General features: G+C 38.5%; 2 protein-coding genes and 1 long non-coding RNA gene across 3 annotated transcripts in view; 1 reads left to right on the top strand and 2 right to left on the bottom strand.

Moving 5' to 3' along the window:
* Window positions 1-25630, bottom strand: part of LOC139974418 (uncharacterized) — an 84656-nt gene that overhangs the window by 58043 nt on the left and 983 nt on the right. The window lies entirely within an intron of this gene.
* Window positions 1392-25075, bottom strand: LOC139974414 (O(6)-methylguanine-induced apoptosis 2-like). Its single transcript, XM_071981556.1, has 8 exons — window positions 24776-25075; window positions 18823-18944; window positions 10451-10552; window positions 8625-8804; window positions 6661-6772; window positions 5839-5942; window positions 4419-4677; window positions 1392-3714 (listed from the first exon to the last, which is right to left on the bottom strand). Exons 1-8 carry the CDS (start codon window positions 24852-24854, stop codon window positions 3638-3640), a joined length of 1035 nt encoding a protein of 344 aa, XP_071837657.1. The 5' UTR covers window positions 24855-25075; the 3' UTR covers window positions 1392-3637.
* LOC139974412 (UDP-glucuronosyltransferase 2B33-like) lies at window positions 19288-23216 on the top strand. Its single transcript, XM_071981554.1, has 4 exons — window positions 19288-20528; window positions 21078-21297; window positions 21982-22201; window positions 22711-23216. Exons 1-4 carry the CDS (start codon window positions 19668-19670, stop codon window positions 22994-22996), a joined length of 1587 nt encoding a protein of 528 aa, XP_071837655.1. The 5' UTR covers window positions 19288-19667; the 3' UTR covers window positions 22997-23216.

Here is a 25630-nt window from a genome sequence, read left to right on the forward strand (position 1 = left end):
TGAAAATTATTTGGGGCACACAAGAAGTTTGAACATCCATTAGGGATATGAATCGTACTTTTCCTCGGCGAATCAGAATATGTCGCTAACAAGGCACACATTCCAGGGACTTAATAATGGCGAATGTTTCCTATGGATGCAGGCAATTTGTTAAATACGGATATCGCTGTAGCTAAACTTGGCCAAAGGGTGATGTTCCTTTCTCATAGAACCAGTTACATTATTTCTATAGACATTTGTAAAATTTTCGCAGACTCTCTGATCAGATAAGAAAGAGAGGGCCAGAACAAAGAATATTTTGGTTCGGTGAGCTATTGTTAATTAGAGGTATTTTTATTTTGCAAGTCAAAATTCGTCATGGTATTGTGCATGTAACATCGTTGATTATAAAAATTGGGGGAAACAGCTATGTATTGGCAATTTTGATAAATGTGGGTTCGGGATGAATGCCTCCCCCCACCCCAACCCCCCCCCCTCTGACTCAAGTGACTGTAAAAACTGCCTTGCTCAGCTTGCCAATGTGTAAACAAGATGATGGTCGCACAATTTTGAGCATATATACATTTCAAAGCTGTCCGAATTGTTTTGAAGGGTGTTTTGAATATGTGACATTTTCAGCACATCTGTAGCAAGTTGTTATGCCACTGCAAGGGCATTTAAAGGTACGTTACTTAACACCTTGTAGTTCCACCATATGCACGGTGATAAATAAAGCTTTGAACTTGCGATTTATGAAACACAATACACTACAGTCATTAATTTGGGGTTTTCACATATTGATCATCCCCTTGAGCATAGTTGAAACCCCTCAGTATCCAATCCAAGATCAAATCAATAAGGTGAATACTAAATAAAAACAAAAACAGTTTTGCTGTCAGGGTGCAACTATGACGTCACACCTGCATGCTTCAAGTTCACCTACTGTAACAAAACAAAACAAAAGTGGTAAATTTCAACGATCAATATATCGAATAGGCAATGGAGGAATTACATGCAAATTTCACTAGGGATGCTTAGTATATGTTAATCTTCCATTAGTCAAAAAATAAATTTTCCTCGAGAATATTCCTTTAAAAAGGAGATACAACAACCAACTATCATTATATAAGCTTATATGACAAACTCCACCAAACAGCTTACGAAACTCATTTTGAAAATCTTCATCACATTGACCAGAGAGTAGTTACAACTCCCTGCATTGACTACTTCGAAGGTTTAGTGTCTCCTTTAAGCACATATGTTTCTACGGTTGGGGTGATGAGGAAAAGAAGGGGTTGGGAGAGGATGGGGAGAGGAGAAAGAAAATACAGTAAGAGCAGTCACCTAAAACATGGAGGAATACCCCTTTAACTCTCCTATAACTTCCAGAAATAATGACAAGATTCAATGTATTCTTTTAAGTATATATAAATATTTATTTTAAAAAAATGTAACAATGAAATCTCTCAATACAAAATATGGTATATACAACTCATAACTATAAAACAGGAAGCAAAAATTATGTGACATAAAAACATATATCTAAATGTTGATTGTAAGACTTTCTTCAATGGAATGAAAGGTTTTACCTTTGGTCTGATGAAAAACTGATACAAACATTTCAGCAAAAGATGATGAGTTAGGTTAAATTGGGGGAATACTCCCCCTCCCCCCTCAAATTTTGGGACCCAACTCAATCCAAGCGGACCAAATATCTTGCCTGTATTTTTGAACAGAAATCATAGTTTTTGGTCAGGTAAACAGATGTATCTGTACCCAAAAAATTCAGACTTTCTAATTTCTCTCTTGGTATATCCTTACAGAATAACTGCACCTCACCAAAACTTATTTCATATCATTCATGTTGTCTTGTTGATCACAACACAATAGATATGCTAAGTAATGAGCACTTAAAAGAGACAAATTTTAACTACTTTGTGACTTTTTCAGCCTTAATGACCAGCAGGGTGCTAGATTTGACATCACTTGTTTTTACCCTGAAGAAAGAATGTGTCATGGATCTAAAATTTTTCCCTTTCAATTTTTGCCCTTCTTGTTCAAATGCATTGCAGTAATCTTAAAGGAGAGTCCAGGAGTAAATTTATTTTTAGAATGATGAAAGAAGGACATTCTAAGCATCCTGATGAAATTTTCATCAAATTCTAACTTTTCGACTTCTTTTTAGACAACAACATTTGACAGATATTGTACCTGGAGTGAACTTGAAGCAAACAGCTTTGATGTCATAGATGCACATAGGCAAACCCTTACTACCATTACTCCTTCAAAATAGGGATCCATGTGAATATTGCTAAACTGCAGTCTTTGGTATATTGTTAATTTCACATCCCTTCAAGGTACTGTTGAAACCTAATCCAATTCAAGATCAAAACAACATAGTGAAAAAAAATAAAAAAATTAAACCATCATCTTTTCAAAATGCAACTATGGGCCGTCACACATGCTCCAAATCCAACATCTCTTACTGTATGTTTAAAATGTTGACAGTTTTAATTATCAATATCTCGAAAACGCTATATAAGAATTGGATGGAAGTTTCACCAGGGTATGTAGATTAAACAATAAACAATACTCTAAACACTGATTAAACATTCCCTTGAATTCTGACCTATTGTTTTGGGGTTTTTTTGCTCATGAGACTTTGATTACATTTTGTAGACAATCGCGATCAATTGCGATGTAGAGTATTGTTTAGTCTTTCATCAGTAACAAATAAATCTACCCCTGGACTTTATTTTAACTGTCAAGTTTCACTTCAGATGACAAGAAATATTGATTGCGATTGTCTACAAAATGTAATCAAAGTCTCATGAGCAAAAAAAACCCAAAACAATAGGTCAGAATTCAAGGGAATGTTTAATCATTTGTGGAGGGAGAGGTATTAGTGTTATCCTTGTGATCAATAATTGGTAACATTTTTGAAGAAAAATGGGTAAAAAAACGTACATAGCACTCAATACAAAATGCTGCATAATGTGTCTCAAAATAAATGTCAAAACTAATAGATTAAATGATCGATTTTAGCCTTCAATTTGGGTCCATTTCCCTTGAATGAATCTAAGAATGCTGTACTTGCAATCTAAGAAGGGTATTAAATCAAAACATAAACCCATGATTCCTGGTCTAAAGTGACTTGAACAGGAAGCAAACAGAGGCATATTCAGTGAAGGAAGTATTGTTCAGATTATGTCACCATGGAAACACAAAGACATTCACAAAGCATTCATATCTAAACCCTTCAAAATGTGTGAATGCAATGTGTCGTCAGCGCAGACATTTTGTGACCATTTTAGCATATCTAGCAAATCTTGTGTTACCACAGGGCCCCCTTATATTTGGTAACCAATGTCTCTATTTAGATGTACCAGTTGTATTGTCTTTGCTTTTAGCACCAAAGGCTCTTACAATAAAAATAAACATTAGATATTACAAAATAAAACAAAAACGAACAGTGTGGAATATTGGTTAATGTTAACATTGATTATCAAATACCAATGACAGACTTGATACACACTTTAATTGGTAACAGTGATTGTTACCATGGAGATAAGGAGTTCGGTTGCCATAGAGAGAAAGAACTTATCCTGAATGATATAAAGCACACATCTGGCTACCCAAGGGTTGTAGTAATAAAGTGTTAAGGAAACACCCACTTCTTTTGAGCATTGTACAGAAACGACTGTTTTCTACTTGTTGTGAATGGACGATATGTAGCTGAAAAGAGAGGTAGAGAAAAAAAGGATTTTAAGTTTTTTCACTTTGTTTTAAAACAAGATCTTTATACTTCAAATGTTATGCTGTATTGGCCCCAAATATGCCAGATATTCAAATATGGTCACATTTACTCTTAAACTGTTTTTATTACCACCTTGGAAGAAATCTTCCTCACTGGGACATTCAGTCATTTTGTGTGTTCATTTAGAATGTCTGGGAACAAATCTGAAGAACAAAGACCCCCACGAAAGTACTTTTTGAAAACTTCTAGCAGTTATAGCATGCTATAATTTGGGGCCTATGGACATACTACCTTTAAGACCCAATAGAACTTGTGTCACAGAAAAGTACTAAGACCCTGTGTAGCAGTCACCTGAAAGTATCTAGCATGCTATCTACAATAAACAAGGGTTGCTGCTTTAATACCAATGAAAATACTGCCACTGTCTTTGTCACCACCGTAACAAATAAGAAAATCCATCTACCTATCAATACTGTGCATTAAACAAATACTCTCCATGTTGAAAATATCATTAGGCAGAAAGACTGCATCAGCTGCAAGAACCGAAGACTTACCACTCCTGAAACAAAAGTGACTTTCTTGCCTGATTTAATCAAAGCAGTCACAATTTAGGCAAAGATATATGAAATAAATCGTCTACAAATTTAGCCACATTGGAAGAATTAATAACAGTAAAACTTACCAGGTCCTGGGTCTGTTTCAAACTTCACATCTCCTCCTCGCCATCTGCTGGAAGTCGATACAAACGCCGAACTGGACATGTAATGTTTAGGAGGCCCCCTGTAGTCCACCAGCTCATAACTACCCGGGCCGGGTTCGGGAAGGGGCGGAGGCAGGGGCATTGCCGGGGCTGAAATGCACAGGTAGTGTTTCCGTGGAAACAAGGTTTTGTCAGCTGGATCGACAGCTTCGTATGGGTGGTATTCTCCTGGTCCAGGGTTCTTGAGAATAAAGACGGAAACGAAGGAAAAACTGTAATCTGCAAATTTCACACCACTTACATTATCTAAGTGATGAATGCAAGTGTGAAATTCATGGAAATTTATATCATGTTACCAGCAAATAATTTGAAGAGTATATTGCTAGCCTACAATTTGTGATGGACACAAGGAGGTTAACAGGCACAGCATCAAAAGGTTTATCACATTGTGTTCCCCATTGGTAGGTACAAATGCATTTGTACAGTAAATCACAGGATGTTTGGTTCTCAATAGAAAATACAGGTACAATAAAAAAGACATAAAGTGTGTTAACCTGGAAGTGTCATGGTTTTTTTTTTCATTTCCAAAATGAATTCAAAATACCTATTACTACTACTACCCTTGCTTGAACTGCCTGCACACAACTTTTCCTATTTTCATATCTACAGCAATTCGCAAAGTGACAAAAGAACTGCAACAAATTCCAGCACTCTGGCATGGCCATGTAAGCAGGAAAGAGGGCGCCAGTCATCTTTACAATATTCTCAGTCACCAGTAAAAATCCACACAGACATCAGGATGAAAATATCTGCTAGTCTACATTATCTCAAAAATACCTAGGAGCCTCCTTGGGAAGTTACACTCCATCGTACCAACACTGTCCCTCTCCCCCTGCCCCCTCCCCTGCCCCCTCCCCCGAAACAAAATACTAGGATATCATTGATCCTTGCCCAATCGTATCACCAACTTAAACAACCGAGGCATGAGACTAATAAAGATGATATAAGAAATGAGGGGTGGCTTCCACTTCCTCTTGAATCCGGATAGTAGATATTTATCCGATTTCTTGCCTTTATAAGCTACGGATGATACTATCTTAATGATTTATCATTTTTTAAGATCTAATATGACAGCTCCCAGGTAATCTTTTCAATGGCCAGTCATTTATACTTATCTCAGTTCCTTGTTCAACTTCAAAACCAATAAAAAACTTAATACTCAAGATTTTCAGTCACATCAAATGTCACGCAGTTAGAACTACTATTGATCACCAGTGGGAAGTTTCTTTCAAAAGCAACCTTGGGGATTAAAGTACGGTAGTCTATCATTAGGTGAAAGATGCCCAAAGAGTTTGATTTAAGAGAGATGGGGGGTTGAAGTGGAGGGGCTTGAAGTACCTACCTCGGGCACCGCTTGTAGCATATCTCGCTTGGTAGATGACTTAAAGCTACTGTATGGAACTTTAACTGATGGCTTCACTATTCTATCATTCACATTATAGTGGCCTGCAGGAAAACAAAACCACCAAAAGATAAATACATAAAAAAAATATAAAAAATAAAAGTAAACAAAAGTATTAGGCAAATAATAAACAAAGTATTATGTAAATAGTAATAAAAAGGTAAAACCGTTCAATTTTCCAATTATTTTTCTTTCATATTTTCACTGTGAGTATAATATATTTTTTACTCCAAACAAAGCCGACACAAGGCCATCTTTATAGTTTTCAATATATTCAGATTCAGCATTTGAATCATTATTTCTATTACAGAAAGTTAACATTGTAATAAACAAAGAAAACCATTCAAAATTCAAGCACATGTGGTCCACATGATGTTATATTTAGACTTGCTCAAGTCTTTGGTCTCACTTGTGAATCAAAAGTAAAACAGGTATAAAACAGAATAAGATGTTTTTTGTTTTAGATGTCTGGAGAATTGTTCATTTCAAGTATCTCTATCACCTAAAATAATCATCATAGTTAGGTTTTCCATTTTTTCCTTCAAAATTTTGGGTGTATGATTTTGTAATGGCATGATATAAATTTGTGCGGAATGTCACTTTTGTTGAAGATACTCCTGCAACAATGTTCTTGTTTCGTGAGAGTGGAGAGTGGAGACTGTTCCAATCTGTCTGGACAGGGAGAGGAAATCTGTCGGTCCCTTGCAGGATAAAGGTATTGAGATATAAATCAAACCCAAGCATTTATCTTTAAAGACTTACAAGGTGCAGGTGCTGAAGAAGTATTCTTGTGGAAATCGACCCGTTTGGAGGTCGACTTGAAGGCGGACTGCCCATGGTTACCGTGGTGTTTGTGTAATAAACTGTCGTTGACCTGCAAAGAACAAATTGAGCAGTCATAAATATTCAGCACCACCAAAAATATGAAAAATTATAGAATTGTTATCATTGAAAGAGATATTTTAAATAATAGCAAAGCACCTTTACAGCAAATACTTCATGTGTTGAAGATGCCACTGTGGTTGAAATATCTACAAGAAAGTGGCAAGGAAATTTTATCTTAGATTTTAGAATTTATGTCTTTATGAATGACCAAATAAAATATTGATTCAGGCTTTTCCCTTACTTGTTTGCTATTCCCCAGTTAATTTTCTCCTTATGATGTGGCTACACGAAAAGAAAAAAATTTACCCTATACTATTCCCTGCTGACAGCAGATGCCAATAATGGTTAGTGAATACATGTTTACATATGAAATGTCAAATTTCCTTGGTTTCCATGAATATGCAGTATTATCTCAGCCTGTATCATTTTTACTACTTTCCAACATGAGCAAACATCTTTAACAGAGTTCTAGTTTTCTCATGAAGCATGAACATTTAATTCTGAAGTGAACAATAACACTGAGACCAAATGATAGAAATAACTTATTAATTAAAATAGCTTGGTAGGGTGTATATCATTTTCCGTTCGGAAATTATTTAACAGTAACATTTTATGCAGCAGTTTTTCACATTCACGCTTTTCAAACACTTAAACTATTACGTCTTTACAAAGAATCGCTCTAAGAAAGTAAAAGTCAAAAACCCTACAAGACCCTACATTTTCCATAGCAATTTACCCAGTACTTTGAATAGTAATTCGCCATGGGATACCATATGTATTAAACTAATCTCTGATGCTTGTGGGTATGCCTGCTCCTATTGAAAAGAATGCATAGAAAGTGTTATGACCCCTTAATTGCTTGTCGAGTCTTCCAACAAAAGGTAACCAGCCTACAGAGTACTAGACCAACTAATGAGTTTGTGCTGCGAGTTTTTCTTGGAAGGCATGTTCAACAACCTTGATGAAGACAATTTTCTATCGCTCTCACCGATAGCCTACAGTCAGTGATATTATCCTTTCAGGAGCTGTCTCAAGGCCATTCCTGATTTGCATATTTCATTTGATTTGCGACAAAAGGTTTACTCCTGTCAGAATGTGATAAGCCTAATTTCCTTCTTTAATATGTTTCTGTGGTGGGGGAAAAGAAGAAGTACTTCAGGGTGTTTGGGTGTAAACATTGTGTTAATGAATTTAGGGGAAGAAAAAAAAACACACAACTTGAGAAGAATATCTGCTAAAAGTCTGCTATACTTTGTCAATGTTGCTAATGAATAGAGAACATTAGAGAGGAGCAAAAGGTAAATAATTGGTTTTCTGTGAAGTTGAAGAGACAACATATAGAGATTATCCCCCCAAGGTAGGCCATTGGCAGCTGTATTCTCCCTTAATGCATTTTAGTTATTTTTTTATTTGGAGATTTCTGTACAATAATCTGTCATTATGGGGCATATTGTACTTAAATATGTTTAATAGCTGTGCATCCCCAGGTACATTTTATATGCAGACATTATGGGTCAAATGTTGTACTTAAATATGTTTTATAGCCGTGCATCCCCAGGTACATTTTATATGCAGACATTATGGGACAAATGTTGTACTTAAATATGTTTCATAGCCATGCATCTTCAGGTACATATTATATGCAGATCGGCACAATCATACATTGGAAATGTTTTACCTACCACCATGTCAGATAATATTGTGATTTGAGTGACCCTTGTCTTGAAATTATCCTCTGCTCATCTGTCTAAAATTCTGTAGATGGCATTAGAGAGGGGGAAGAGAAAGGGGTGTAGGAGGGGGTGGGGGGAGGGGTGGACTGAATGTTTCATTGTTTGTACCTGGTAGGCATTTGGAGCTGGTTGGTCTGTTGATTTCTCTCTCTGAATTGCTATCGGACTCTGAAAACTACTCGAGGTGCTTGATTGGTTGAAGTCTTTCCGGCTCGTCAACAGACTGGGTAGCGAGTAAGCCGCAGAGCCAGGTCCAACGGTAGTCTTCAAGGCTTTGGACCTTCTATCCTGTATAAATGGGGGAATGAAAGAATGCAACAGACATTGATTAATTAATTAAGTCATCCATTTGAATTTTTCCTTGACCCCTCAGCTACCCCTTATTCAATTTTAATTTTATTATTATTTATTCAATTTTTACAGGCATAACCCCAAAGTTGAAATTTGGTTATGTCATTGCCTGGAGGTGTACAGAGAGGTCAGTGACCTTAGGGAGTTACATCATCTGCCTACAGTAGATTGGATAAACTCTCACTGATTACATGCAAGGTCAGTGGCGTAGCTAGAGGTTTTGGCACCCGGGTGAGTAGAAAATTGCGCCTCCCCCCGCTACTGAAAGTGGTTATATGGTTATATTTTTTTGGGCAAGTCGTTACAGCCCCCCCCCCCCCCCCTAAATCAAATTGTGCTCCTACGCCTTTGATGTTTCCACCTTTCGAAATCTACTGCCTTGGAACTGTATACTGAAATTTCCATGACATGTAGTCATTACAGAATACAGAACAGAATAAAAAATATAAAAAAACGGCGAAACGAAATCACAATCTGTAAATTTGCTAATATAAACAACTACATTCAGTTCAGATTCTTATTAGTAACTGGAAAATATTCATGCCTGATGACATACATCAATTTCGTCATGTTTTTCTTAAAAGTTCTTATTTTTTTTACTCTCATTCTCCTATTTCAGTGCCCCCCTAAACCAGGCGCCCAGGGCACCTGCCCTCCCTTGACCCCCCCCCCTAGCTACGCCACTGTGCAAGGTAGAGAAATACTCTCTACTAGACAGCTAGTATTCACAATGACAGGTAATATGTCTCACATTACAGAATTTTACCATGGAAATAATCATAATGGCTATCTATAGCCATAAATCACAGAAGAGAAATTGGAATTTATAATACTAAATTTGCAATATAACAGACAGTAAGGAAACATTTCATGAAGAGAGTAACAGTTAAACCTAGACAATCACATTTATTCCTTCCATATGATAACTCAGTTTGACTGATATCCATGGGAAACCAGAATTGATAAGAATCTGGGCTTGGAGTACTGGATATGAAGCAATATGTGCACTGAATGCAGAAGATGTTAAGAAGAGTTATTAACCATTTTTTTTTTTTATTATTATTTTTTTTTTTAGCCTTTGAAGAAGATCCTGCTAGGATCGAAACGTCAGGCCAACTTACTTTTACACACAACCATAATTTTTGGAAAATAAGTTAAGGTCTGTCTCAGTGACAGTCTTTCTTACTTTGGCCCACTAGTCCCCCCCCCCCCCCCAACTCCACCACACCCCAGTTTAACCAGATACACAAGTTCAGGGCTGAGTTGTGAATTATTAATATGATTAATGTCAACAAATTTTCTTGACGTGTTCAGTCTCAAAATAACTTGACAAATAGCATCCAGGTTATCCATGTGTAAGAAAAAAAATATAAAAAATAAAAAAAATCTGAAAAATATGACGATTTTGAAACAAAAACATCAGTATCAATATAACCTTATTCCACGCTAACATATGCATCCAACAGACCAGTTAAATTTGTATTTTGAAAAATCTTTTGATTTGTCAGTTTGCTTGCTAAATTGGTCAAGTGTAACAAAATTTTAAAGGATTTAATGACAACTTGCTTCTCAGATTGACTGACCTTTGACACAAAGCCAACACCATATCCTCTTTTGGAGTGTGATGGAGTCTTATTGGTTGCCTTTCCATGCTTGAGATATGTGCCTGGTCCTGGGTTTTCATTCTGAAATTAAGAGAAACATGTTAACCATAAGTAAAGCATTGCTGCAAAGTGTGTGCTGAGCAAGAAGTGTGAAACCACAGGGACCCTATAGAGGGTTGCATAAGGCTAAGCATCCCTAGATTCTTGTCAGCATAGGTTGGACCCCTCCCCCTCATGCCACAACCTCCCTCCCCCTTCCCCCCTCCTCTGATGTAACAATTGGAACCAGATCATAGAAGCAATGCCCTATGTGGAGGATGGTTCTTTCTTTCTCTCTATTTTTCTTGTCTTTAGAAGCAAAGGATAATTGGAAGTGCAGACATTTCTCCAAAATTGACACCAAAGTATGGTTATAAAACACAATTTCATTAAAGATTGCAAATGTACAATTTTGCTCCGTAAGAAATAAATTAAGTAATTGTTATAGGTTTAATGCAAATTGCAAACTCATTTCCTCTGAATTTTGGTTTCTTCTGTTATTACTGTATTTTTTTTCCCTTGTTATTTTTTCTCCAAACAGATGACCTAGAACAGTTTTTTTTGTGTCATATTTGGTCTGCAACTTTAACACAGCTAACCAAAAACAATTATCACAAATTGTAAATTGTTCAAAATCTGTCATCCATATTTTGTTAATTATAAATTTGATTTGAACCTTGCCGTGCCAAGCCATTGAACTACAATGTTATGAGATCGTTACCATCAAACAGAGTAAAAAAAAGATTATGATTTGTTAAAACTCAAAAATGCTACATTTTAACTTGTAAAGTTTTCCTTCTCATAGCAGAGACAGGGAAGCAATTTAGTGTTCAAATATTGTAAAGCAGTTTTGCTGGTTCTGAATTTTGCTTCCTATTAAAACACACTTTGGTTCTACATACAAAATATTGTTCAATATCTGTGCAATTTGACTATTTTGTTTGCTATACTCTACCATAGTAAGTATTATATTCTCTGTAAAGCTCCCTGTAGTGGCAGAGTTGCTTATTCGGCCTTCCATAGAAAAGTTATTTTTATGTTTTCGGGTGTTGAAAGCCTACAAGCCAACACGGTATTTACGAGCTTAATTATCACCATTTGTGACCTACGAGTACGTTTATACGAGTACGTTTCTAGTATATAACCATTCTATAGCGTTTAGAGTGTATCATTCAACAGTTATTTTGTTTCCTTGTTTTTCGTGTTTTTTGTGAGGAACGGTGTAAATATCTCTGTAAATACAAGTTGTTTTATTACTTTACTACGGACTTTCGTCAGTGTGTGTTTTTATATTACGGATTTTCGTCTTCGTCTTCAGCTAATTTTAGTCGGCTTTTCAGCTCCGTGCCCGGACATCACATGGTAAATACCTTGGTTATGTGTTTACGAAACCTTACGATGGACTGTTTATCTTATATGTTAACAATACGTTATGATTACGAACCTTTTTGTGACCCCTCGCTACTGATTGAAATGTGGATAGGCTATAGCGGAAGTAGGCAAAGCTATCTACTGTATATGTAGTGCACACAGTATCTAGGTTAGTTACAGTTCTCGTATAACGGGACTACAGTTTCAGTGAAAGCAGTGCGTGAGTGCTGCTTCTTGAACATTCTCTACGGAAGCCTATAAGGGCCATCACTAAGGAATCTTATAAGAGACACTATTTCGTTACTTTGATACGATACCTTAACCAACGACATGGAGGCTCTCAAAAATGAAAGAGCTAAGTTCTTACGTACCTCGACTCGATTAAAAAATGAGATATCAAGTATTATAACGCTACCGTCAGTTGAGGATGAGAAAATTCGAGAAAAGGTGTCTTTGTATGACAGAAACTTTGTTGATTTTTCGGAAGCCCATAAGGCATACATTGCTATGTTGAATGAGGAAGAGGCCACAGAGGAGAACAGCACTTATTACCAACCGAAATCGGAGGAATATCAACAGTTTTCCAAGGCAATGTCTGAATGGATTAAAGGAAGAGAGGTCGACATAAAACCTCAAGATAGTATTTCTCAGGTTTCCAGTAAGGGTTCCAAAAATTCAAAGGCCTCATCAGTAAGGACTGTAGCATCGACAGAGCGTATGAAAGAGGAAGCCAAGTTGGAGGGACTAAAAGTTAGGGTTGAAATGTTGAGGAAAAGAAGAGAAATTGAAGAGAAAGAAAGATTGCTCAAACAACAACGGGAGGATTATGAGTTAGAAGTTGAAATGAAGTTGGCAGAGGCAAAGGCGAATGTGTTCAAGAAATATGACAACCCAGAATCAAGTGACGAAGAAAGCCTGCTGACAAAGTCTGACGACAAAGTTGATTCCAGTGGTGTACACAACTTGATTCGATCCCAAACAGAGATCTCAAGAATGATGATAGACCAGCAAAAGCTTGTTTCACTTCCTAGGCGTGAGTTGCAAATTTTCGATGGTAAAGTTCAAGATTACAGAGCTTTTATTGCTGCTTTTGAACACAACATTGAGCAACTAACAGACAACAACCAAGATAGGCTATACTACTTACAGCAGTTTACATCTGGTAGGCCTAGAGAGCTAGTAAGAAGTTGCATGGGGAAAGACCCAAAGAGAGGTTATGAGCAGGCTAGACGAGAGCTAGAGGAGGAGTACGGCGATGACTTTAGAATCTTGAGTTCTTACAGAAAAGAAATAGAAATGATGCAACCTATTAAAGGAGAAAACTCAGCGGCTATGAAAGATTACCTTACATTCTGTGTTGTGTTTGGTAACGCTATTAATGAAAGTGAGATCCTCAGGAAAATGGACCAGACAGAGAGTATAATGAAGTTGGTTAGCAAACTTCCTTATAGACTACGAGAAAGATGGCGCTTGCAAGCCTACAGAATCAAAGGGAAGAGTCATAAGTTGGCAGGATTCCATGACTATGTTGAGTTTGTCAGAGAACAAGTGAAGATAGCTACCGACTCGATTTACGGTGACATAAGTATGGAGAGTTCAAAGGACTGTAGTAAATTCAGGCAAAACAGAAAGTCCTTTAAAGGTTTCAGTACAATTATGCAGGAGCAGAAACCAAGATCCAAGAACGAAGGAAGGAGTATGGAATATACTAAATGCCTGTATTGTGGCAATAACCACATGCTAGAAGTCTGCAGAGAATTGGGCTCCAAAACACATGAAGAAAAGTTGATCTTCCTACGTACTAAAGGACTGTGCTTCAGATGTCTTGATGGTAATCATATTAGTAAAGATTGCAAGCAGGATAGACTTATTTGTAAAGTATGTCGGAAACTGCACCCTACAGTACTTCATTATGGTAAACAGCCCGAACGTAAGTCCACAAGCCAATTGGGTGACTGCTCAAATCAAGCACCCAGAGAAACAACCACTACAGTCAAGACGAGTTGTGTTAACACCCAACCAGGGACTAGTATCTGTATGGGGGCCGGAGTCAATAAGACATCCATGCCTGTTGTGCCAGTGCGAGTGAAATCTAAGTCAACAAATAAAGATGTCGAGACTTATGCCTTCTTAGACACTGGTAGCTCTGACACCTTTATCTCAGAGAACCTTGCTAAGCAGTTGTGTGTCAGTGGACCTAAGACCAAAATACTGTTAAGTACACTGCCGAATGATGGACTGGTGGAGAGCCGATTTGTTGTGAATTTAGAAGTGTGCGACCTACAAGGACTGAACTCCTTGCCATTGCCAACAGTGTACATCCAAAAACGGATTCCAGTTAACAAAGAAGACATTGTTACTCAAGATGATTTGAGAAAATGGCCTTACTTGAGAAGAGTCTCAATACCAGACTCAAAGGCAACGGAAGTTGGATTGCTCATTGGACAAAATGCCCATAAAGCATTAGAACCATGGGAAGTGGTTAACAGCCAGGGAGATGGACCTTATGCTGTACGTACATGTCTGGGATGGACTGTGAATGGTCCAATAAAGAGTGGCATGAAGGTTCATGTCAACTACGTCAGTTTGCGGACCATAGATGAAATGTTAACTTCCCAGTTTAACTACGACTTTAGCGAAAGGATTTCAGAAGAGATACCTGAAAAATCTAGAGATGATCTCCAATTCCTCCAACAGTTAGATAAGTCAGCAAAGTTGGTGAATGGTCACTATGAAACAGCCCTACCTCTTAAACAAGAAGATTCTTGCATGCCAAACAATAAAGACTTGGCAGTGCAATGGGCTACCAACATGAAACGTCGTTTTCAGAAGGATCCAAAGTACTATGAGGACTACAAAGGTTTCATGCAAGGGTTGCTGGATAAAGGCTATGCAGTTCCGATAACAGATGAAGAGACACATCGTGATGATGGCAAGGTGTGGTATGTTCCTCACCATGGAGTCTACCATCCTCAGAAGAAGGAAATACGTGTGGTATTCAACTGTGCAGCCAAATTCAAGGGAGTATCATTAAATGACAAACTCCTGCAAGGCCCCGACCTTACAAATTCTTTGGTTGGAGTCCTTCTTCGCTTTAGAATGGAGCCAGTTGCCCTCATGGCAGACATTGAAGTGATGTTCTACCAGGTTCGAGTGCAAAGGGAACATCGTGACCTCCTACGCTTTGTTTGGTGGCCAGATGGAAATACTGACCAACCCTTAAGAGAATACAAAATGATGGTGCACTTGTTCGGTGCGGTGTCATCACCGAGTTGTGCCAACTATGCGTTGCATAAAACTGCAGATGACTTTGGAGATGGTTTCGATAAAAGAACCATAGAAGCTGTAAAGGAAAACTTCTACGTTGATGACATGTTGAAATCAGTAGGGACCGAAGAGGAAGCTATTGTTCTGATGAAACAATTGAGAGAATTATTGGGCAGAGGAGGATTCCGTTTGACAAAATGGGTCAGCAACAGTAGATTGGTCTTGGATACCATTCCCAAAGGTGAAAGAGCAGAAGGGATCAGGAGTTTAGATATGGAGAAAGACAAACTACCAATTGACAGAGCTCTTGGAGTCTCATGGTGTGTGGAATCAGATCAGTTTCAATTCCGAGTGACAGTGAATGAGAGGCCATACACTAGAAAGGGGATCCTATCGATAGTTGCTTCGATCTATGACCCGTTAGGATTTCTCGCCCCATTTGTGCTAGTTGCAAAAAGAATTCTCCAAGACCTTTGCAGAATGAAATTGGCTTGGGATGACGATATTCCAGACGAGCATCTGAAATGTTGGAAAAGATGGCTGGTAGAATTGCCAAAGTTGAAAGACTTCAAGGTCAACAGATGTCTCAAGTCAGATGGTTATGACAATGTCAGAAACACCCAGCTACACCTTTTCAGTGATGCTAGTGAAAGCGGTTATGGTGTTGCTGCATATGTTCGTTTCGTTAATGAAGAAAACCAAATTCATTGCGCATTTGTGATGGGGAAGGCAAGGGTTGCCCCCCTCAAACAAATCACCATCCCACGGTTAGAACTCACAGCGGCTACAGTGTCTGTGAGACTCTTCAAATCCTTGGAGAGAGACCTGCATATCAAACTGAACAGTGTGACATTTTGGACAGACAGTACCTCAGTAATTCGATACGTCAGTAATAGTTCAGCGAGATACCATACTTTTGTAGCCAACAGGGTTGCCATTATTACTGACACTTCCCAGCCAAGTCAATGGTCATATGTGGAATCTTCAGAAAACCCAGCTGATGACGCATCGAGAGGTCTGTATGCAGACGACCTAATACGATGCCATAGGTGGATCCTTGGACCAGATTTTCTTTGGCTGCATGAGAACGAGTGGCCCTTAAGACAGAAATTTGAACGAGATATATCTTTGAAAGACCCAGAGGTTAAAAAGACGGCAACGGTTGCTGCTACGTCTACCAATGTAGCCCAGAACACCATGAATGAGTTGATCAGCAAGTACTCTGGCTGGTTCAAGCTCAAGTGTCACATTGCATGGATGTTGAAACTGATGTCAGTACTAAAGCAGCTGAGTGATCTTCGTAAGAGTTTGAAGGGTCAAGAGCCAATGGAAATAGATGAGAAAATGAGACATGCCAGACAAAGGAGATTCAAAATGAATTTGTCTGTCTCCGACTTGGAAAAAGCAGAAGTTTCAGTTGTGAAATTTGTTCAGAATCAAGCATTTCCTGATGAAATTGCTTCTTTACGAGACAACTCTAAGGGCAGATCAGTTAAGAAAAGAAGCCCTATCTACAAGCTGGATCCGAGATACAAAGATGGAGTGTTGAGAGTGGGAGGACGACTCAGTCGGTCAGCCATGCCTGAATGTGAGAAACATCAGTACATCCTTCCCAAGGAATCTATTGTATCCGAGATGATTATGAGAGAAATCCATACACAGTTACACCATGGAGGAAGAGCCCTGACTCTGTCGCATCTGCGAAGAAAGTATTGGGTTGTGAGTGCGCATGCACTGGTACGTAAATGTATTAACCAGTGTGTAACATGTCGGCGTTTGCGAGCAAAGGCTGGTGAACAAAAGATGGCTGATTTACCGACTTCTCGTATTACTCCTGATGAGCCACCCTTTACAAGAGTGGGCGTGGATTTCTTTGGACCTTTCAATGTCAAACAGGGACGTTCTTTAGTGAAAAGATACGGAGTGGTCTTCACGTGTTTTGCAATACGTGCAGTACACTTGGAGGTAGCACATGCTCTCGACACCGATTCCTGTATCAATGCACTCCGCAGATTCATCGCTAGGAGAGGACAAGTTGGTGAAATTTGGTCTGATAATGGAACCAATTTGGTGGCAACAGATCGAGAGTTGAAACTGAGTATTCAAGAATGGAATGACTCAAAGATTCGAAGTGAAATGTTACAAGTCAATGTTGACTGGAAATACAGCCCACCAACTGGTTCACACTATGGTGGAGTCTGGGAACGTCAAATCAGAACTGTGAGACAGATCCTAAATGTTCTATTGCGGTCACAAACATTAAGTGATGAGAGTTTGCAAACCTTTTTGTGTGAGGTGGAGGCAACAATAAACAGTCGTCCTTTAACTACTGTGTCCCTCGATCTCAACGATGTGGAACCCCTGACACCAAACCACTTACTTCTTCTGAAAGGCAAACCTAATCTCCCACCTGGAGTCTTCGTCAAGACAGATGTCTACGTGCGACGACGTTGGAGACAAGCGCAGTTTCTTGCCGACCTCTTTTGGAAGAGATGGCTTCGGGAATACCTACCTCAACTTCAGCAGCGTCAAAAGTGGCTGAAACCAAAGAGGAACTTTGAGCCTGGAGACATAGTTTTGATAGTAGAAGATAACGCCCCGAGAAATTCTTGGTTGATGGGACGTATCACCTCAGTATTGTCAGATCAAAGGGGAGAGGTTAGGCGGGTAAAGGTAAAAACTGCTTCCAGTGAATTAGAGCGGCCAATAGCCAAACTGTGCCTGTTATTAGAGGCTGATGAATAAAGCTTGCTCTATGTATGTGCCAAGGTGAGCCTAGCGCCCTTGGATTAAGACCGTGAAGGTCTGATCTGATCTAAATTTACCTCTCCATGTGAAATTTCTTACTATTGTTATGTTTACCTGACATTTTTGACTTACTTTCAGTTGAGTATTGAGCCAAGTTCTGCATTCCTTTGTTCAATGTAATAATGCATGTAGCTACCAAGGTGAGCCAAGCGCCCTTGGGTAAAGGTCGTGAAGACCTAATTATCTCTTTTGTAAACACAAAGTTAATTATGTAATTTGTAAGCAAAAGTTTAAGTTTTTGAGCTGTTATTTTGTTTGAGAACTTTGTTTTTTTTTACTATGCTTTTTCTACATGTTTGGAAATAAGTGTGCTAGTTTGCTTTTAAAAAAATGTTTAGTTTGTTATCCTTGTTGTATTATTCATTGTTCTACCAGAAAATGTTTAGGGTAATTGTCAAACATGCTTGGTTTGTACAATTAAGGGGCCGGTGTAGTGGCAGAGTTGCTTATTCGGCCTTCCATAGAAAAGTTATTTTTATGTTTTCGGGTGTTGAAAGCCTACAAGCCAACACGGTATTTACGAGCTTAATTATCACCATTTGTGACCTACGAGTACGTTTATACGAGTACGTTTCTAGTATATAACCATTCTATAGCGTTTAGAGTGTATCATTCAACAGTTATTTTGTTTCCTTGTTTTTCGTGTTTTTTGTGAGGAACGGTGTAAATATCTCTGTAAATACAAGTTGTTTTATTACTTTACTACGGACTTTCGTCAGTGTGTGTTTTTATATTACGGATTTTCGTCTTCGTCTTCAGCTAATTTTAGTCGGCTTTTCAGCTCCGTGCCCGGACATCACACTCCCTAAAGTGTATGTTAATGAAGTAATAAACAGTTTTTCCTGAACGGAAGAGCATGATCTCACCGCATTAGCATCATAGTTAAATCTCTTGGATGTCCCGCCAAATCCTCTCTTGTCGGAGTTGCTTATAACCACCGTCTGGTACTTGCTTGGGATGGAAGAATTGGCCGCAATTGTGCCATGACCTGAAAGACAGAAACGAGCTAAACGTGAAGCTGATATTTTATTACTACAAATCACGAAAAGCGAAATGAAAGTACTACAGAAGAGACGACTGGTTGTCTTGCATTCAAAAAACAAAACAGGCCGTTTTATAAATGAATTAAAATATGTAACACTACTTAAATTGTACTTTTCAGATAATGACAATAAAAACCGATTTCCATACGATCATATTGGTATGCGAAATAAGGTCGAAGGCTAGGTACATCTATAATAAAAGTTCTAAATGCCGAGCCTGAAGAGTGTATTTTCCGTGCAAGATAGCTTTATGCTAACAAAACATAATCATCTGTATTGTATGTATGTTGTGAGGCCATCGCCGTTCGCTACACAAGTTAAAATGGCAATTACGAGTATCCGTACAGCCTTTTACCACCATTGTTTACTTTTATGGATATAGGTTCCAAAGATGATTTATATATATATAGCTTTGTGATTTTACGATTGCTTTATGCTCCAACAGGTCAACGCGCATGTCAAACAGTTTACAATCTACAATGCCATTACGTATTAAGCACAACACCAGCCGTGTATAACCGACATATTGGACATTTACATTATTTGGACATCAATTTTTCCAGGGAGTTGCTTTTATACTACTGTACGTGACCGGCAAAGTACACAATATCCAATACCAACGGACCTAGATACAACGTAAGCAGACTGCACGACGTCTGCTAGGCATCATGTACTACTTCCGCGAAATTCTTGTTATCACTTCCTTCATTTGTCCTGTTCAAGTTGCAGGGCTTTCGTTTCTTTTTCAAAGTGGTTTGGGAGATGGCAGCCATTTCACCACTTCTGCCACGGTGGCTGAAGCTTTGGTAAGGAAAGGACATGACGTCACGTATCTCATCAGTAACGCCTGCGAATTTCGAACGAGAAGCCCAAGATGGGGTCCATTGTTCAAATATGAAATTTTTAAACATTCATATCCACCCGAGCAAGCCTTGGATACAATGAAGTCATACGTGCAGTGTTCGGTCGACGAAGGTATCATGGCGGGTGTACTGAAACATGCTTCCGGCATGATTACGGTTGGGGCCATTGATTGCGATGATCTTTTTTCGGACACTGAACTAATTCAAAGACTGAAGGATGCCAAGTTTGATGCCTTTGTTGCTGATGTTGTATGGCCATGCGGTAGTCTAGTCGGAGAACGACTCAACGTGACACAGGTTTTAGTGATTCCGTCCGGGTACATAGCCATGTTGGCGGCTATTTATGGGTCTCCAGTCAACCCGGCTTACAACATAGCTTTAGTGGATAATATCCCTTCACTTCCTATGACATTTTTACAGCGTGTGAAAAATTTCATCATGCATCATGTACAACTGATTGCTTTCGTCAAGGTGTACGATTCGGCGTACCAGGAGGTCATGAAGAAACACAACATTTCGCCTGAAAAGACTGTTAATCAAATTTCTTCAGAAGCGGACTTGTTCTTATTCAACATGGATTTCTCGGCTGAGAATGCCCTCCCATTGACACCAAACATTGTGACAGTCGGTGGACTCACAACAAAGCCTGCGAAGGCTCTTCCTGCGGTAAGGAATTATCATTTTGTCAACAGTGAGATTGGGAGCCCAGAGGATGGGAACTTGGTAGATTTGCAAGAGTGGACGGTTCAACATCTGAGTATACAAATGATATTGATAAGGGTGGCCCTCTTTGAGACATCGGCCTAGCCAATGGGGCAGGGGGGGGGGCTTGCCTGCACCCCCACCAAGTTAAAAAATTGTCAGAATTTAATTTTTCTTTAGAAAACATGGTCTGTCTACCCCACTAGAAAAATAGACTGGGCCCCCTTAAAATAATAAGTCTACATACCCCTGTTTAGGAGGATCTCATCTATAATCTTGTCAAGGCCTGTACAGTGTCTACTACTACTATATATATTATAATTTATCTACTACAAAAGCTGGGCTGCCAATAACTGATGTAGAGCTCTAAATGATGGGCCCCACTATTCCCAAATTTCAAAGTAAGAGTAGCCAACCTGCCCAGCTATTCCGATTTTTTTCAACCTTTACCAATGAAGTTCTGATGTTCACTTATCTTGATCATTATGACTTCAATTTTCTTGTTACTTTCAGGAACTTGAAGAATTCGTTGCTGGATCTGGGGAACAAGGAGTGGCGGTCTTTTCACTCGGGACCTACGTGAATCGTACCAACGAAAGGGTCGCCAGAAACATCTTCAATGGCTTAGCCGGTTTACCGTGCAGAGTTGTTTGGAAATTTGACAACCAAGACAATATTCCAGTACCCCCAAACGTGAAGATTATGGATTGGCTGCCTCTAAATGATCTTCTAGGCACGGCTTGTTGTATTATCTTTAATGCTATATAATATTCATTCACTGCAAACTCACATATATCTAAATAAAACAAGAGCTATAGGCGGGCACAGCAGAACTCAAGGCTTTGAGAATCGACTTGTGGCAGTCTGTACTTCATGTTTCACATCATTGCAGGGATAAAAATGAATCAAGAAATATTAGTTGACATGGAATAATTTAGCTATCCATACTTCATCCATCATGTGGATGCCAAATTGTTGAATATGAAATTTTTTGTCCATATTTAAAAGTTGGGATAAACCCCCTGGCTTTCTGGATTTCACATGATGTGGTAGAACTTCTGAATGTCATGCAAGCCATTGTACAATCTTGTAAACCAGAAAGGACATACTGTACACTCTTACCAATAATAGTGTATTGATGCTGCTACTTTTTAAGGTGTACATGATTTGAAGAAATTTAACATCTCTGGAGCATTTGCTTTGCGTGATTCTCACTTATTATCTTCCTATTGTCATTGTCTACTCTCCATTGTTATTGAAGATCTTGCAAAGTGGCTTTAATGCCAATCTGTATTTCTAAATTCTTTATAAATTGTTTACGAGGACTTTCATAATGTCAACTAAATTTATACTAACAAAATTTCATCATTAAGTATGATATTCTCATCTAATGTTACCATAAATTATATTTTGACAGGTCATAACAAGACCAAAGTCTTCATTTACCAAGGCGGTAACAATGGCTTTTACGAAGCGTTGTATCATGGGGTGCCGATGGTGGTCCTTCCTGTGTTAGGTGACCAGGGGCAGGTTGCAGCCAGAGTAGTGCACCAGGGTATAGGGAAGACGTTGGATCTACGTGAAATGTCATCTGATGAACTAAGGGATGCTGTATTGGAAGTCCTGACAAACGATCGGTTAGTACTTGGCAGCTAGTTTACTCAACAAATACAAATTTGCAAAGAAATCTTTTATATTTACTGTATTTTCAAGGAGCACAACTTGACCTCGGACAGAGAACATTTGAAAAGGAATTAGCAAGAAGTCTTGGGAAGACAAATCTGTCTCTTCTACAGTCTATTTCTATGTAACAGCATGAAAGGCAACTTTATTGCACACTGTACAATACCATGGATACATCACTAATCCCCTTCCTTCAAATCCCCTTTTATCTTCTTCCCCTCCCCCCCCCCATCCCTAAGATTAAAAAAAAAAGTTGTTGAAACATGTAAAACCCTGTGTTACAAGATGCCTACCTGTTTGTATTATGGTGCTTCCCTGTTTGTTTTATGATTTAACTCCATAAAGAATATTTCTCATTCCTCAATGGACAAGAATCTAACATTTAGAATGCTTCAAATTGCTCATGGTGAATCACTTTTCATGAACTACGTTTTCTTTTCTGTTTCTTTCTGTTAACGACTAGATTTCAGAAGAACATTGACAGACTTAGCGCAATTTACAGAGACAAACCGATGCATCCATTGGACAAAGCAGCTTATTGGATTGAACATGTGGCCAAATTTGGCGGCAAATCCTACAGACCGCCCTCTCTTGATGTCGGGTGTTTACAATCTTCACTGTTAGATGTCTATAGTTTCTTGGCAGTAATTATCCTATTTGTTCTGATCATTTTGTACAAATTTTTCATGTTTTTAATCAAATGTCTCTGTAATAGATCAAAAACTCATAAAAAGGGGAAAATGGAATAAAATGCAAAGTCTATTTAATTGTTTTTGGGCTTCTTGACAGGAATTGCCTCGCTTGTTATGATCATTGTGTACATATTTTTCATGTTTCATAATGAAATGTCTTTGTAAAAGTAGATCAAAAGTTTATGGAAAAGAGAAAACATACAATTGTGGAGAACTTGTTTGGTTTTGGTATTCATGACATAATAAACAAAGAGAAATTCAATTTTTATCCACCCAATTCACTTTCTTTTCTATATTTTTTCTTTTGCTTCTCCTGCATTATTTTGAAATTTTTCAACAATGGGGAACATTTAAAAAAAAAGGGTTAAAAAAAAAGTGCCTTATGTACGTGTGTGTGCCGGGGAAGGGGTTAGTGATTTTCCATTTAACCCTCCCAGTCTCTGACTGCTGCCTTTGCATATTCTGTTGTAAGTCTCGCCCAGAATCTCATGGTAATTTGATTTTAGCTGGCTTCAAGATGTCTGGATATTTCATTGGATAAACAGTAAATGGGGTAATACTGTATTAAAGATCATATGGGTGCATAATTCCTTTCTGCTAGGAATATTAAGTTTAGTTTCTGAGTTATCACATTTCATTGTCATATCCCAGAAGATACTGTAGACATTTTTGGATTTCTGAAATGGCAGTAAAACCATCTTTTGAAGTACATGTACAGTAAGCTACTTTTATTTATTCAACAATCCGATTAAATATTTATGTTTAACTTGTTGTCACAGGCCTAAACATGGAATGAAAAGTAAAGTGCTTTATGTTGGACAATGAGACCCATCTTGATTACATTCTTGATGTCACTGTTTTAAATGCCACATACCAAGTGAGGTGTAACCATCAAAATCTCATCTCAAAATCTCAGCTTGTTCCCTAACCTCCCAGGCCCACCTCTCCCATTATCCCTATGTTGAACTGTATGAAATCCTAACAGTTCTACATGAGCTTGACTTGTAATAAGCCATACAGTAGTGAGTACATGCACTAACTTTTTGAAGTAGTTATTGAAAGTTGTTTTAAAGTTAGTTCCTATAGAGCATCAATTGAAAATAGGCTGTGGCTATTCTTACGACCAGGAGTAACAATTATTTATAAACTATTCTTACGACATTGGCGAATATCCGGTTACGCATGCGCAGTAAAGTAAATAAAGCAACTGCGCATGCAGTAGGGGTAACCCTAAACACTAGCCGGAAATTATTATTAAAGCAACTGCGCATGCGTAACCAGAAATTATTGTTACTCCTACTCCTAAAAATAGCCACTTTGTTGAAAATAAAGTACTTGTTTCATTTACGTTTAGTCCCCCCCCCTCCTCCTTCTTGACCGTACCTACTACAGTAGCTGCTAAGACTCTTAGTAAGAGTAAGACTTAGTCCTAGGTGAGGGCTAACTCTAGCCTGTTGAAGTTGAGTACTTAGACTAAGTTTTTTTGTTCATGGTTTAGTAAGTTCAGGCCTAAGTCTGTTATTGTATGGCCTGTTGTCTCTAGTCATTGGCCTAGCCTATGTTACTTCAGTGTCAGCTCTAGCCTATGCAGGGGCTAAACAAGAAGCTACAGTAGGCCTACTTCATTTAGGCCTATATAGGATCTAGTAACCTGAGGCAAAGAACAAATAACCCACAAGCCTACCCTTACTATTGTTGGCTAGGCTAGTAACTGTTAAATTAGTGTTACAGTTAATTTTACTAGGCCTAAGTATGAGTTTGGCCTCAGTCTGGTTGTAAGTAGCCTAGGCGTAGTACTAGGCCTAGGACAGTTGCAATTGTTGAAGAAATTGAAACCTTTATGTAATTTTCCAGGTTTTATTGCGCCGGCGGCTCTTCTATAGCCTGGATCAAGAGCTTGCACACCATCTGCCATCAACTTGATGAACTTGATGATCAAGTTGCAAATAAGACGTTTCGTTTGTGTTTTTCGTAGTATGACCGTTCAATAATCGTATTGTAAACACCTAACGAGGAAGGCCAGACCAGTGCGTGAAGTATACTTTGCACTTAAGATTAAATTTCAGCCTAGCCTTATTCATCTGTGCAACTATCAATACATGTGCGTGCATTTAATAAGACCATGTACATGTACATGGATCGATCGTCCGCGTTTGTTTACTTGAAGACTTGGTCAAGTCTAGTTGCTATGCGACTTACATGGAAGGCGCATCGTTAGAAGAGTTGAGATGCAAACAGCATAGTTGATAGCACAGCCGTATATTTAGACGGCTCTGCAACTAGTTGTGTGCACACGGTTTCTGAGGTGTTAAATTCCCACGACTGGTTGGGGAGGAGGGGGGGGGGGGTGACATGGAAGGGCAAGAAGCGAATAAAGGTTTTAATGGAGGGGCAGAATGGCCTGGGGTCATTGAAGCTGACTCCCACATATGGGTAGAGGTAAGGGGTCATCCCCTTTTAATTATTGAGTTCTTTGAGCAATCAAGCATGCAGAACACATTGGACGTTGAGTATTAACATCTTATTATATTTTATTGCATAACATAGTTATACTGTACAGGACAGATATAGGACGAAATCCCCAAGATTACGTGTTGACAGATGGAGAGACAGGGTGGACAAGGACGAGCAGACGGCGTGCTCTAACTTATAATACAAATATTCAAATACTCAACTCAATAACATACAGGT

The sequence above is a fragment of the Apostichopus japonicus genome, chromosome 9 (assembly GCF_037975245.1).
Source record: "Apostichopus japonicus isolate 1M-3 chromosome 9, ASM3797524v1, whole genome shotgun sequence".
In the NCBI taxonomy this organism is placed as follows: domain Eukaryota; kingdom Metazoa; phylum Echinodermata; class Holothuroidea; order Aspidochirotida; family Stichopodidae; genus Apostichopus; species Apostichopus japonicus.